Genomic DNA, 16,400 nt, shown 5'->3' with positions numbered 1-16,400 from the left:
ACTACTGACTAGAAGGACAAGGGCAGCAGATACATTGGAACACCACCATCTCCAAGTTCCTCTCCAAGCTACTCACCATCCTACTTGGAAATTTATCGCCATTCCTTCACCGTCACTACGTCTAAATCCTGGAATTCACTCCCTAAGGGCATTGTGGGTCAACCCATAGGACATGGACTGCACTGGTTCAAGGAGGCAGCTCACCATCACCTTCTCAAGGACAACTAGAGATGGGCAATAAATGCTGCCCAGCCAGTGATGTCCACATCCCAAAGTGAATAATTTTTTTCAAAAATCTGAAAGTAAAATGTTTAAAGAATTCTGATGACATACTATTTCAAAGTCTCTTGTAGGATAAGTGGAATCTATGGGCTTTTGCTCACTAGAATCCAGGCTTCCTGCTGAAGCTATCATTTGTTCATAGCTGCTGCAGTCTCTGCAATGCTAACAAATGTCCTAGAGTTTCTGCTCATGGCCAGTCAGGAAGTATGAGGGAGCTGCTGGGTTTTGTCTGGGTATAGGTGATAGCCACTCTGGTCCAGATGGAGTTCAGCAGCTCTCCCATGTTATTCCACTGGCTGTCAATTTCAGTCTATCATTGGTGCCCACTACCTTGTGGAATGAAGTAGCAGCTCCTTAACTCAACAGTAGCCTGTGCCCCATGAATCAGAGGGGCAGGAGGAGTGATGGGGGAAGGAGTAGGTGAGGAACAGGAGGGAGATATGGGGAAAGAGGAGACAGAGGGAGAGGTGAGGAGGAGGACTCAATAAAGAGGAGAGGAAGTCAGGGAGAAGAAGATGAGGAAAGGATGGAGATTGAGGAAAGGGAGAAGAGGAGAAAGGAGAGGAGAGGAAGGGAGAGGAGTATTGTAATTGTCATGCTTGGCAGTGGTGGATTCCCTGTATTGAGCTGTGTAAGTAGGATTCAAAATATCACTCACAATCTGTCAATGAGTTTGAGTGATATCATTGCATCTGATAAGGTATCTATGGCAAATCCAGATTGATAGCAATTGTACTAGCACTCCATGTAAGTGGAGAAAAAAGCAGATTTTGGGTTCCTTTTGTTATGCACTTGATTGAAATATTCTTGTGTTTCTCTTTCAGACGATCAAGCTTGGTGATAACAACGAAGCTATACTGGGGAGGAAAGTGAGTTCCCATTAAACTTGTATAAAAGTAGATCAATGAATAACAGTTGATGAAATAAAAAGACGAGCAATTTTGATTCAGAAGTAAATTTTAATTAATTTTTCTCTATCTAATTGATTTTATTAGAGTGAACAGAGACTGTTAACTATTTAACTATTGGACTCCCTTCATGTTTCAGCCAACCAATTTAGTGGATGACAAGTCATGTTAAAAAAGGTTTCCTTATTCAGTCATGACCCATATTGATATTTCTGCAATCTGTAGATATCAGATTTCTATATAATCACGCATGTTTTATAAATCACTTTCTTTAATAAAATTTTATGAATGAAATCGCAGTTTGAAACACGCAAATGACATCTACACCTCATCATTGCAGCTTCCCCTCGTTCTTCTGAAGATTCAAATGCTGATTCTACTGTCTCTATGATGTGCTCTCTGACAAATATAGGACTGAGAGTTAGGCAGTTGTACTGGGTTTCTGCAGCTTTTAATAATTAAAGTAAATCTTTATGGTTAAACTACTCTCCCTGCCTTTCATTCATTTATTGGGCAATGGAGTTGAGATACAACCCTGAATCTACCCCATATGGTAGCATTAGAGAGGACTGTTTAAAAAAAGCTGGTCCTTGTCAACATTTCTGTTACCATTCCTCCCAGTCAATGTGAAATAGTTCAATCGAATCGTCGGAGCCCCATGAAATTGTCTGATTTTTAAAAATGTTGCCCTTTCCTCAGACACCCATGAACCCTTCTCCAACCTGTTACAAGAAGGCAAAAAGTTCTCCATGCTAAATTCCTCAAACAGTAGGTCTCAACTGGTGGTCTTTGGGACCTAAAAGTTTCCAGCATTGGATTGGTTAGCAGCTTCTGGTGAGTCAAAGTGCCAGTGTAATGGCCTTTGATAGGCGAGAAACTCTCCCCTGTCTGTCCATCAACTCTTACCGAGCTAGTTAGTACAATCGGTCATATCATTCTCAACTGTTATGAAAACAGCCACCAAACATTTCACCCCCACACTTTAAAGAAAAGGGAACATCATGCCATGTATGTAAATTGTTAAATTTAAATCTGGGACCGAAGTCTGGGGTGCATTAAATAAAACAGTGCCTACCTTATTAAAGCATTTTAACTTTGTGCAAGTGGAATGGAAATGCAATAGATGTGACCTCAACAGTGTGTGGAGGAAGTGTTTGGAGTGATGGCTTTTTTTTGTGCAGAAATTTGTGTCAGTTATTTTGAAAAATGTTACGTTGCTAACTTATGCCTGTTGTCCTGTGCCAACTTAAATAATGTAGTGTCTAGAAAAGTAATGCTTTGCTTAGTATTGTGGCTTTATGTTTAATCGAGGATATAGATTTTTTTCTCATTCTGTTTTTATCGAGTCCAAATAATTCATATAGCAACACAACTACGAAAGGTATTGAAACTACATGGCTACATCACCTACTAAATTAACCATGATGAAGGAGCCCTCATAAATCAAAATGTAATCCTCAAGAAGAGCTGTCAACAGTAAAATTATTTTGTTCCCTCGCGGTACATATCTTTAAAAGGCTCACAACCTCATGCCGCATTTCACCTCTTACTCTTTCATTCATCAGTAGCAGAGCCCCTTTGAGTAGGTAGCACCTAGACATATCCATAGCCAACACTGTTCCAATTTTGAAACCCTCCCATTGTGGGTGGATGTTGATAGTGCCCTTGGACAAAGCATTCTAATTACCCACTTCATACACTCTCCTTTCTCTGTATCTGGGCTTCGTTTAGTTCCCTCTTGTGTGCAGGGATCACAAGCAGCTCAGCTGGAGAGGATGCAGTGTCGCAGCTGTCTGGGGCTGATACTAAAATGACACAAATGAAATGTACATAGAAGTTTCATGGACTCTTCTACCTCAATCACATCCACAATCCCACTCACCCAAGAAAGCCACAGAATCTCATCTATGGTTCAATTTATTGGAGGAATGAGATTGAGAAAAAAGATCAGCTTGGAATTGCTGAAGGGGCAAAAAATCAGGTTGAAATTCCAAGAAGTTACAATGATGGAAATAAATTGAAAGAGAAGGATTGTTTCATAATTTAAAAGTCATTTATGAAGATTTGTTTTAATTGTAAGAATGGAAGCCTTATGATATTGTATTAAAATAATATATTATCAGGCTTTAAAATGCTGTAGTTATGTAGGTATCCGTGTAGAAAACAGGAGGAGAAGCTCTGAAACAAAAGGTTATTGTAAGCAGATGCTGTTTAAAGGAGGGAGGGAATATAAAAATCCAACCATATTCTTCTTAAAGCTTGTTGTTCAATGTTGCCATTCAAATGGAAAATGTTTCAAGCAACCAGAATATTAAGGGGAATCAAGTACCCAAAATAATCCCAGATCTCAAATGTCTTCTGAGTTTAACAGAAGAGGAAAACCCTGAGCTCATGCCACCCCCACTTTGGCATGAATTCTGCCAAGGGCTCACCTGGAGTATGCAGAATCAGAGTGAACACAGGATTAATGTTAGTCAAACACAGCTCCTCAGTTCAGTCCTATTTCTTCCCATCTTTCTTTGTGAGCGACCTCTCCACTTCTAGTTTTTAAGTGACAAGTCAAAAGTGGTATTATTAGTTAGTTCTGTACTTTGAAACATTTTAGTGGTCATTTTTATTAATTAGTTATTTTCTTAAATTACTGAAATTTATTTTGTCAACATTGTTTTATTTTGCTCAGCAATTATTTTCATCCTTCCTTCATTTACTTTATTTGAAATGTATGTTTAATATTGCATACCAAACTGGTCTCAGGTAGTTGCGAGGTTTCTTGTCAAATGAATGGAGGGCAGGCAAAAGAAGCTGTTTTTACTCAATAGAAATAGGAAGTGTTGGCAATGCTCAGCATGTCTGTCAGCTTCTGCACAGAGAGTGACAGAGGTCGCTGACCCTTCATCAGAAGTAATGAAGATTGTGTGTCTGAGGCACAAAAACAAAGTTGCTGGAAAAGCTCAACCGGTCTGGCAGCATCTGTGGAGGAGAAAACAGACTTAACGTTTCAGGACCAGTGACCCTTCCTCAGAACATATCTGAGTAGTCCCAGGAGTTTCTGCTTATATTTCAGATTTCCAGCATGTGCAGAACTTAGCTTTCCTGTGATTTGGGCATTGATAAGTTTTAATGTGAAATGAGAAACCCTTTATCCCTCAACAAAAAATGTAATTCGCTTGAGTGGATAAAAGTCACCTTTATGTTAGATGAATTAGTTGGGGATAATTTACTGGAAAGTTTTGTTGTTTTTACCAGGAGTTAAACAGAGTCATATGCCAATCAAATATGCCAATGTGAATTCAGCGTATTCTTATTTTTAGAGATAATGGGAACTGCAGATGCTGGAGAATTCCAAGATAATAAAATGTGAGGCTGGATGAACACAGCAGGCCAAGCAGCATCTCAGGAGCACAAAAGCTGACGTTTCGGGCCTAGACCCTTCATCAGAGAGGGGGATGGGGAGAGGGAACTGGAATAAATAGGGAGAGAGGGGGAGGCGGACCGAAGATGGAGAGTAAAGAAGATAGGTGGAGAGAGTATAGGTGGGGAGGTAGGGAGGGGATAGGTCAGTCCAGGAAAGACGGACAGGTCAAGGAGGTGGGATGAGGTTAGTAGGTAGATGGGGGTGCGGCTTGAGGTGGGAGGAAGGGATGGGTGAGAGGAAGAACCGGTTAGGGAGGCAGAGACAGGTTGGACTGGTTTTGGGATACAGTGGGTGGGGGGGAAGAGCTGGGCTGGTTGTGTGGTGCAGTGGGGGGAGGGGACGAACTGGGCTGGTTTAGGGATGCAGTAGGGGAATGGGAGATCTCCCCTTCCCCTACCGCATCCCTAAACCAGCCCAGTTCGTCCCCTCCCCCCATTGCACCAAACAACCAGCCCAGCTTTCCCCCCCCACCCACTGCATCCCAAAACCAGTCCAACCTGTCTCTGCCTCCCTAACCGGTTCTTCCTCTCACCCATCCCTTCCTCCCACCCCAAGCCGCACCCCCATCTACCTACTAACCTCATCCCACCTCCTTGACCTGTCCGTCTTCCCTGGACTGACCTATCCCCTCCCTACCTCCCCACCTATACTCTCTCCACCTATCTTCTTTACTCTCCATCTTCGGCCCACCTCCCCCTCTCTCCCTATTTATTCCAGTTCCCTCTCCCCATCCCCCTCTCTGATGAAGGGTCTGGGCCCGAAACGTCAGCTTTTGTGCTCCTGAGATGCTGCTTGGCCTGCTGTGTTCATCCAGCCTCACATTTTATATTCTTATTTTTACATGGAGTTAGTGTTTGCACTGCTTGTGAGCTCCAAGTTTGCTTGATATTGTTGTCTGGATATTACAAAGGGCCAAGTTCAAAGAAGCAGAGCTGGATTCAGACTATGAACAACCATGTTATGTGCAATTGTCTGACAGAAGTGTGTTGGCAAAGTATATCATACTGAAGCCTATGCTTTTGATGGGCTTGATAAATAGAGGTGTGGTGTATCAAAGAAAATACTAAACCTACATAAATCAGTTTAATCTTACAATAACTATGATTTTCAATTCTGGCCAGTAGAAATGTGAAATCTTTGTGGATGGTTCAGAAGCTAATTATTATAACAGCTACAAGGATGAAGGATTACTAAGGTTGTTCTCTTCGGAGGCTTTAGAGGTTTTTGTAGAGCTAAGGTTGCTCTCTTTAGAAGCAAGAACCCTGAGGGAATTTGATGGAGTTGTATACCATTATGAAGGGTTTAGATAACATTGGAACAATTTATATTTATTCTAATCAGAAGGCCCAGCTTTAATTTCATTTAAGTTGATAGGCAGAAGAGCCAGAGGAGACATGAGGAAAGTATTTTTAATGTCAAAAGTGTTTAGAATTTGGAATGCACTTTCTCCATGATATGGCGGTGAATATATATTCAAATTAATGGATGTGAGTTTGCTCGCTGAGCTGGAAGGTTAGTTTTCAGACGTTTCGTCACCATTCTTGGTAACATCATCAGTGAGCCTCTGACGAAGCGCTGGTGTTATGTCCTGCTTACTATTTATCTGGTTAGGTTTCCTTGGGTTGGACCCAAGGAAACCCAAGGAAACCTAACCAGATAAATAGAAAGCGGGACATAACACCAGCGCTTCGTCGGAGGCTCACTGATGATGTTACCTAGAATGGTGACGAAACGTCTGAAAACGAACCTTCCAGCTCAGCGAGCAAACTCACATCCAGAACCTCAACCTGAGCTACAAATCTTCTCAAAATTCAAATTAATATTCAAAAGAAATGGATAAACACTTGGAGATAAAAATTGTAAAGAACACATGGAGGAGGCAGTGGTAGGACTGACCAACTTCCTCTTCAAAGGAACTGGTGAAGACTGATGGATTTATTAGCCTCCTTCTGTACTGCCCTATTTTGTTTGGTAGGACTGAAAGTACATTGCAAGAATACTCAACAGAAGTTGATGAGGTTTAAGCATATACGCTTAATGATGTTATAAAGCTGAGGTTGACCCCTCCTTGAGAAATAGAAACATCGAAAAAGGAGCACCTCACCCTATAATCTGTAAGAGAAGTGTGAAAAATAGTGTAACCTGCCTTTCAGCAACTTCTAGTGGTTAAATACAATAAAGCCCAGACACTAGCTTTGCAATCAACAAGTAACAATTTATTTATTTAACAGTGAGAAAATTAACTAAGCTATTAACAAACAGAATAAAACCCAGAGATGTGAACAGTAGAGTTCCTAGCCACATTAGAAGCCACACTGAAGACGATCAGCATCAATGAGGAAACGCAACAAGCCATAAGACAGACAGTGGTCCCGACACTGACCAGAAGGAGTGAAGTTGACACTGAATACACCGGAAAGGAAGGCCCTAGAAGGATTGAAAAAAGACAGAAACATCATAATACTACAAGTAGACAAAGGGCACATGGCAGTAATACTAAACAAATGGGATTACCTCACTAAAGCACAAACACTACTGGCAGACATGGACACAAAGGTGCAGATAGACCCGACACCACGGCTGGTTAAAACAAAAAAATCTACACTCTAAAGAAACTCAAACAGACCAGACAAATCAACAAAACGGACTGTCAAAAAATGAAACCAGAAGGGGCAAACACCTCCCTCCAATTCTGCTGCCTCCCAAAGGCACACAAACCAGAAGTACCCCTCAGACCGATAGTCTCCCTCCCAGGCACACCAACACATAGATGAGCTAAGGAGTTACAACAAAGACTAAAGGACTTCATCAGCAAGTCACCCCACTCAATTCACTGAGCTCAGAAGTTCCTCAAACCCCTGAAGGACACAAGAATAGGTGCTGAGGAGACCATGGCGTCATTTGACATTACTGCCCTATTCACATCGCTAGACATACCACTGATAAGAGCAACACTACTGAAAGAATGAGACCTGAGTGACACCATCTCCACAGACAACATGCTGAAACTACTGGACATATGCCTCATGACCGAGTTTACCTTTAATGGTCAAACCTACGAACAGATCAATGGGGCACCCATGGGATCACCAATCTCCAGACTAATAACAGAAGTGGTGATGCAGAGACTCGAAAGCACGGCCCTCCCACAAATCCAATCCAAACTGTGGATCTGATACGTGGACGATACTTTCATCATCATCAAATGGACCAAACTAGAGGAGACACACCAACTAATAAACAACACTCTCACCGGCTTCAAATTCACCAGAGAAGAGGGAAAGAATGAACAGCTCCCATCCCCATGTCATGGTAGAATGCAGGACCAACAGGAGATTCCTGATGAAGGTACACAGAAAAGCCATACACATTGACCGAGTACTGAATGTCAACAGTAACCACCCCAATGCCTACAAAAGAAGTTGTGTGAAATCACTACTTAAATGAGCGACACCACACTGTAGCAACCCAGAACTACACCAAAAAAAAGTACGTCCACCAAATATTTAAGGACAATGGATAATCGAACAACAATGCATATCACACGAGCAACAAAAGGAAGATACTGCATGCCCTAACACACTCATCACATTACCATACATCAAGAATAAATTCGAACTGACCACAAAACTCCTCTGACCATTGGGCATCAGAGTAGCACACAAATCCACGTCAACACAACGCCAACTGCTAACTCGAACTGAAGACCCCTTACCCACTATGGGCAGAATCAACGTAATATACAAAATTCTGTGCAAAGACTGCGAGAAACATTAATTCGGACAGACAGGAAGAAAATTGGCCACAAGGGTGCATGAACACCAACTAACAACAAAAGACATGACCAACACTCACTCATCTCCATTCACATAGATAAGGAGAACCACCAGTTCAATTGGGACAACACCAGGATCCGAGGACAAGCCAAAGAGAGACAAACATGGGAGTTCCTAGAGGCATGTTCTTCACCAAGAAGGCATCAACAAACACATAGAACTAGACCCTATATATATACACCACTGTGAAGGAAGAACTGGAAATGAGGTAATCAAATCCAACGGACCCCAGAGTTTAAATACCAGGCAGGAAAACACAACAGTGCTTCACCGGAGGCTGCATTGACGATGTTAACCAGCAGAGTAATGGAACACCTACAAGGTAATGAACCAGCTCGTCGAGCCAGCCAACCAACCCATCATCTACAACCCGAGCTACAGATCTACTCAAGATCCTTAGAAAATCCATTATAACTACTGTATATTCCCAAATAAAACAAGGTTTAATGAAATCATGTTCCAATAAGTGTAAGTCCCACTTATATAAAATTGAAAAAATTTTAGTCTTTCGAAATTACAGCTAGGTTATGTGTCTACTGGAGTGTTCTGAGCCTTCTCCATTGAACCGGCTATTAGGAATGCCTTCTCCTGTCTTCTGTCAGGAATACAATCTATTTGTGCTGTTGGCGCCTTTGATTTAGATGGTGCTTTCTCAAAGACGTAGGGGAGACTGAGAGCCAGTGATTCTCTTGAGAGCTGAGAACTGTTAACTGTGGCAGATGGCAGTTAACTCTATTGTCTTTCTCTAACTGTCCCCTCCATTTATAACCTTGATGACATATCCACTTCTTATAACAGAACTGATCCTACGTTGTCAAAACCATCAGATTTAAGTTTAGTTGCTTCTTGGTATCGAAGTGCCTGATTCAAATTGAAAGGCTAAATTCGAGACTTACTGTCTGTTTAACAAAACAGAACTGCTTGGCCTGCTAACTATATGGCCTTTTGATACAAATGTTTCCATTCAGATGCTTTCTGTGTGCTTGCAAACCCTCAAGCTGCTCACATCTTATTTAAATCTCTAAGCACAGAAAATGCACATAATCTTTTTAAGGGATCGCACACTGTTTCTCCCCCTTAAAATTTTACAAACATCAAATTCTAACATTCTGCCTTCCAATCCACAAACACGCTGCCCTACTTCATAACAATGGTAAGGTCCTGGGGAGTATTGCTAAACAAAGAGACCTTCGATTGCAGGCTCATAGTTCCTTGAAAGTAGAGCTGCAGGTAAATAGGATAGTGAAGAAGGTGTTTGGTATTCTTGTCTTTATTTGTCAGTGCATTGAGGATAGAAGTTGGAAGGTCATGTTGTGGCTGTACAGGACATTAGTCAGGCCTCTTTTGGAATACTGTGTTCAATTCTGATCTCCCTGCTATAGGAAGGATGTTGTGCAACTTGAAAAGGTTCATAAAAGATTTACAAGGATATTGCAAGGGTTGGAGGGTTTGAGCTATAGGGATTGGCTGAATAGCCTGGGACTATTTTCAGTGGAGTGTCAGAGACTGAGGGGTGACCTTATAAAAGTTTACAAAATCATGAGGGACATTGATGGGGTGAACAGCCATGGTGTTTTCCCCAGGGTAGCGGACTCCACAACTAGAGGGCATGGGTTTAAGGTGAGAGGGGAGACATTTAAAATAGACCTAAGGGGCAACATTTTCACACAGAGGGTGGTGTGTGTTTGGAATGAGCTGCCAAAGGAAGTGGCAATGAATTGGTAAATGAATAAGAAGGGTTTAAATGGATAAGGGCCAAATGCTGGCAAATGAGACTAGATTAATTTAGGACATCATGGGCGAGTTGGACTGAAGGGTTTATTTCCATGCTGCACAGTTCTATGACTCTATGACTATAAAAGGTGGGTGAGATTGCAGGCCATTGGAAGAATGGGATAAACAGTCCAGAAATAGGGGCCTATGAGTTCTTTTCCTAGCTCTGATTTAAATTATTCATGTAGCTCCCATATGAAAGAAACTGAAAGCACCTTTGCAAATAATGGGGTTTCTTAGTGGAATGATCAAGTCTGGAAAGAGTGCCACTAATATCATTAAAGATATATATATATAAATGTATGTATTATTTATTTGGGTAACCAAATCAAAGGATGATTTTGATGGTAAAAAATAAATTAATTTATTGCTCTGTTGGAACCAGCCCAAGAATGCCAAGTTGCTATAGAAGTAGGCTCCTCGAGTGATCTTTGAAAGCAAAAAATGGGTTTATTTGTGTGTTTTCTCACAGAAGAGACTGAAAGCATTTTTAAGTTGAACAGGGGGAGAAATCTACCAGTTCTGTAAACTACTAAGCAAGAAGGCCATGAAACCCATGTTTGAGTTTGGGGTGTCCAGAATTGTGAAGTGCTTGAAAAGAATTATAAGTTTGTCTGCTATTGGAAAGATCCTAATGAATCTGATACCTCAGAAATAGCAGGAGTATTGAGAAAAATCCTAAGACCATCCCCCAGGGGAAATAAAAGAACCTTGCAGAACCTGAAAAATACGGAGAAAATTTGGTGAAAATAAGACAGAATAGGAAGGTTTTTTTCAAGGGTTTTGGCCTTAAACAATTCAAGTTTACCCAAGATAGCATTAAATTAGAAGTATTTGTGATTTTTAAATCTTGTATTGTAAACGTTCTTCTTTACAACATGAAACCTTGTGGCATAATTTCTTCCAGTTAATAATTGAAAATTTTGGTTTATATTTTTAAAAATTAATGGTTTTCATTGAAACTGTAATAGTGCTCACCCCTAATACCCTAACTAGCATTAGAGGGACTAGAGATACTATGAAGTCAGGGCATTTAGTCAGGCAGAGTTCATCTAGTGCCAAGACTGGGAACTAACAAGGAGAAGGTGTCTCTATGAGGCGAAAATGGTGTCTCTTTGGAGATGAGAGATTGACCACAATGGTATCTTGAGAGTAACAATCTGCGTGATCCATTAGTTATGAAGTAACTTAAATCAATATTATTGTAGCATTTTTCAAATTAAAACTCTCAATTATAAAACTTTTTGTGATAAGCATTTACAATTAGCAATATTATGTCTCCTTATTAAATTCCAAATGGTGCCAGAGGAGACATATCCCCAAAGGTTCAGCATGAATATAAGTACAGTTGGAACAACATTTGAAAGATTGTGTGAAATTTTAAACTTACTGTGCAAACATTTCTTTGGATAAAATTGAAAAGCTTCAAACTACAATTAAAACAGATTGTAGTACTATGTCAACAGTGAAGAAAGACATAAGACGTAAAGGCATAAATGCATTAATGTTGAGGGAACTTCACGGGCAACAACCATCAAGTAGTATATCTTTGAAGTTTGGACAAGGAGACATCCCATTCCAAAGAAAATTACAAGTGAATCTGTCCTTTTCCACCTGATTAAACATAGATGAGTATGCTACCATCCAAGAATGGTGATTAGAATGGGAGCCCAATTGACTACCCCTTCCAGGAGACTACTTGCAGTACCCATTACCACTTCCTCTACTGACATCAGATAGATCTGCGCATACCAAGAATCTGAATTCGTACTTTCACAGTCTGTATGACTCAAGGATATAGACTGCTGAAATTCTTTCTCTATGATTCTAAATTTACTGGCTCAGCACCAGTTTTGGGATCATGTCAATCTCTTGCAAGACTCAGATACTCCGGCAACACTTATAAAACAAATTAAGGCAGAGTTGGAACTAGGGTGGAAACTCCCAATTCTAGATGGCTCTTAATTTCAAGCTTCTGCAGGATCCAGTGCAACAGTACTGAATGAATAATGGAAGTTAGTTCTGCCTCTTCCAAGGTGGATATGGGTTCCACCAATGGGGTCAAACCAGCAACCCAGATTTCAGAAGAATCCTGCAAGTTTATTTTGATTCCAGGATATAAATTAATTTATATTAATTCTGGATCAGGAAGCTGACCAGTGCATAATCAAGATGAGGGATCTTAAAGGAGCCTGACCAAACCGTCCCCAACACTTATTGGGTCGTGACATGAGTTTTTGACCTTGGGTCAAGCAGAACCCATAAAGTGCCAGAGATTATGCTTACACGCACTTGCCATCATTTTTCTCTCCTTAGCAGCCCAAACATTTCAGCATGGTTTCAGCAGGGTACCAATGGACATGTTCTCATATAACCAACAGGATCCTGTAGCAAGATAGTGTAGCCCCACAAGTTCATCTGAACAATTAGGAAAGCCAAATATGCTTGCTCGTATGGCAAGAATTTCAAAAAATTGTAGAAATTTTTTTTGCATTTTAATATAGCTCTGACATTTTCTGAAGCAGAAGAAATTACTTCCACTGAGGAAATACATAATGTACCTTTAATGAAACAAATTGCACAATGTAATGTGACCAGTTCACATAGTTTACAAATTTTCAGCTATGGTTTTATTGACATCATCTAAAGTTGGCTGTGTTTTTGCAAACGTCTTCACTATTCATGATACTGGTTCAAACCTCTTTTCAAACTGCATGTTCCTCTTCACTTCCCTCTTTACAGCAGGAGAAGGTGAACTAGGAAATCTGGCCAGCATGAGTGACAGCCTGTGATCATAAACAGAAAATGCTGAAAATAAACAGCAGCCAATCTGTGATCAGTTGGCAAGAGATCCGATTTGAATGGCAGAGTTGGTCACTGCCATTTCCTTGCTGTAAGATTCTCCATCTGGAGCCTGTTGGAAACTGACTAAACTCCCCTGTTTGAGGGAGGTCATCTCCGGCCTTGAGTTTAGGAGTCAGCATTGCTTCATGTACCAAGTTAATCTTATAATCAAGTACCTAGATCCTTATGTTTGTATTGTCTTGTATGGCAGTTGAATGGTAATTAAGTTCAAAACCAAGCAATGAGATGTAAATGGGTAATATCAGTTCTGGCACCTTTCCTTCTGTAACGGACCCACGTTATATGCACTGAATTACAAAAAGCAACAGCCAACAACAATAAAAAAGAACTTGGGCATTCTAAACAGCTGTACAGAAAATGTAATTTTTTGTCAGTCAATAATTTTCCTTTGGTAGGAAGTCCCTCGAGGGTGTGTTAAACTTCATCAAAAGCTTCAGTCACTGTAAGTGTCAGATTATTTCTTATCTATTATCTGAGTCTGTGGAAGTATAATATATTAATGTATCTTTGATGTCATTCACAGGGCAGAGACTGAAAGAGGCCTTTCTCGAAAACATATTATTGAAGGTATGCATCACAGTATGTGATAAAACGTCATACACTAACTGCATCCTTTATCTTTGAGAATTTGGCTCTGATCCTGTAAGGCTATTTATTTCCCATTAATTTGGATCAGGAGTTCTATTTGGCTGTCAGGTTAGAATTATACAGTGTATTGAAAAACAGGTAAAATAACAATACAGGGATTTCAAGGGATAATGGCCAGTTGTGATAATGTGATGGGTTTGTATCTGCATCATGGTTTCTCTCACTTATGGACTGCTGGACAAATTGTGACAGCTCTTCTTGTAGTGTGGGCCGGTATATTCTGAATTTTTTTGCAAAACACTTGGAAAGGAGAAGTATATATGTTTAACATTTTCATTGCCTGCGAATCCAGCTGGATTCAGCAGAATAGGTCAGTCAGTGGTGTCTGTAACTCAGTCAATAAGAATCATGTTTATAATGACATGAACGACAATATCATTTTCATTCCCCTTCTCTCTCAAAAATGGAGCATCCTAACACAATAAGGTGTTCAAATGTTTGCAGAAGTCTAGTTGCAAACTGTGAGAACAGTCTTTCCAGTAGCAATCCAGGCTAGATTACAGACAGTTCAGACACTCTGGCTGAAACATAACTAACCGCATGCTGTGTTATGAGTAGCTCTAGACTAATAATTGAATGAAAATGTCAATATGCCACTCGTGGAAAACTACTTAAAATGAATAAGCCAATGGGAAAATTAGGGGTAAAATTAAATAAACATCATCCCCCAGCTTCAGCTTTTTGCTTTCTCCCTTTAATGTTGACAGATGCTTTATTGCATTTTAGTCTAACTTATGTCGGGCCTACTCAGTCACTTAATAAGGTCATGGCTTATCTGATTTTAACTTCAGATCCATATTCCCACCTAACCCTGATGACCTCTTACCACCCTTGTTTAATAAGAATCTATTCACCTCTACCTTAAAAATATTCAAATACTCTGCTTCCACCACTTTTTCAGAAAGACAGTTCCAAAGACCTCCATGAGAAAAATACTCTCCTCATCTCTGTTTTTAACATGCAACTGTTTACTTTTAAACAGACATGTGGTTCCTCATTTCCCCATAACAGGAGACATTCTCTCCACATCTACCTTGTCATGATCATATAGGATTTCACATTTCAATCAAATTGCAACTTAGTCTTCTCAATTCCAATGGATACAAGTCTAGTATGTCCAACCTATACACATAATATAACCTACCAATTGAAAGTATTAATCTGCCAAAATAAAACAAAGAACTGTGATGTTAGAGATTTGGAGTGGCTCAGTGGTTAGCATTGCTATGTCACAAAGTTTGCACATTCTCCCTGTGTCTGCATGGGTTTCCTCTGGGTGGTCCGGTTTCCTCCACAGTACAAAGATGTGCAGGTTAGATGGCTCAGCCAGGCTAAATTATCCATAGTGTCCAGGGTTTTGCAGGCAAGGTGAATTAACCATGGTAAAAAAAAATGCACGGTATGTGGATAGGGTAGGAGGTTGGAATTCTCCTCAGAGGGTCAGTGTGACCTCGATGGGCCAAATGTTCTGTTTCTGCAATGTATCAATGCTATGATCTGAAACAAAAACAGCAATTACTTGAAACTCAGCAGGGCCAGCAGAACCTGTCGGAAGAAAACAAAGTTAATGTTTCAAGTCTGATGACTCTTCACCATAACCATTAGCAGCCAGGAGAAAGTGGTATTTATGCCAAAGTTGGGGGAAGGGACAGTGTGGAAGGGGAAACATGTTATGGAGTCGTACAGCAAGGAAATGGACCCTTGGTCCAAATCATCCGACCAGGTTTCCTCATTTAAACAACTCTTACTTGCATACATTTGGCCCACATCCCTCTAAACCTTTCCTTATTTGTGTACCTGTCCAAATATCTTGAAATGTTGTAACTGAAGAGAGAAATATATGAAATGGGGCAGGTAAACAAGGAGATTATGGATAGCAGGCTAGGATAGAAGAAAAGCTGAGTAAGTGATAAAAAGAGCCAAGATGAGAGAAGATGGTCCTCTTTGTCCTCACTTACCATTCACTGGCCTCTGCATCCAAAATATCATAAGCCACCATTCTGTCACCTCCAGCAAGAAGCCACAACCAGACACAAAGGTACTGTCCTCCTCCATTCCCAACATCTTCCACAGCACCTTCCCACACAATCACAGAAGGTGTAACACCTGCCCATTTATCTCCTCACTCCTCAACATCCAAGGCCCCACACATACCTTCCAGGTGAAGCAACAATTCACCAAAATTTCATTCCATCTAATTTACTGTATTTGCTGTTCACAATGTGGTCTCCTCTACACTGGAGAGACAAAATGCAGGCTGAGTAACTACTTTTACAGAACACCTATATTCGCTCTGCAAAGATGAGCCCATATTTTCAGTTGCATGACACTTTAACACACCACCAAGTTCTCATGCAAACATTTCTGTCACAGGCCTGCTGCAGTGTTCCAGTAACTCTCATTACAAACTCAAGAATAACATCTCATTTTCCACTTGGGGACCTAAGACCTCTAGGACTTAACATCAAGTTCAGTAACTTTTACAGTCTGATTCCATCCTTCTATGTTTTTTAACCCACCCTACCCCTAGTCCTGTCATGACTTGGATTTGCTTTTCACAGTCACCCATGGCCACATCATGTGGGTTACATTCAGCACAGTTAACACAGTTTTGCGCACTTGGCTCTTATTATCACTTATTCAGTTTTTCTTCTGTCTTGGCTTGCTATCTAC

The 16,400-nt window shown here is 40.6% G+C and overlaps 1 protein-coding gene across 1 annotated transcript in view; it reads left to right on the top strand.

Moving 5' to 3' along the window:
- kcnab1a (potassium voltage-gated channel subfamily A regulatory beta subunit 1a) overlaps positions 1 to 16,400 on the top strand; it is a 207,758-nt gene that overhangs the window by 149,308 nt on the left and 42,050 nt on the right. Inside the window, exons 6-7 of the mRNA XM_048542486.2 lie at positions 1,107 to 1,151; positions 13,603 to 13,646. Of these exons, the coding sequence (XP_048398443.1) occupies positions 1,107 to 1,151; positions 13,603 to 13,646 (89 nt within the window). The remainder of the gene's footprint in view (positions 1 to 1,106; positions 1,152 to 13,602; positions 13,647 to 16,400) is intronic.

Source organism: Stegostoma tigrinum, chromosome 14 (assembly GCF_030684315.1).
Source record: "Stegostoma tigrinum isolate sSteTig4 chromosome 14, sSteTig4.hap1, whole genome shotgun sequence".
Classification (NCBI taxonomy): domain Eukaryota; kingdom Metazoa; phylum Chordata; class Chondrichthyes; order Orectolobiformes; family Stegostomatidae; genus Stegostoma; species Stegostoma tigrinum.
Note: the sequence above shows the minus strand (reverse complement) of the source record. Positions and strands in the feature narration are given on the sequence as shown.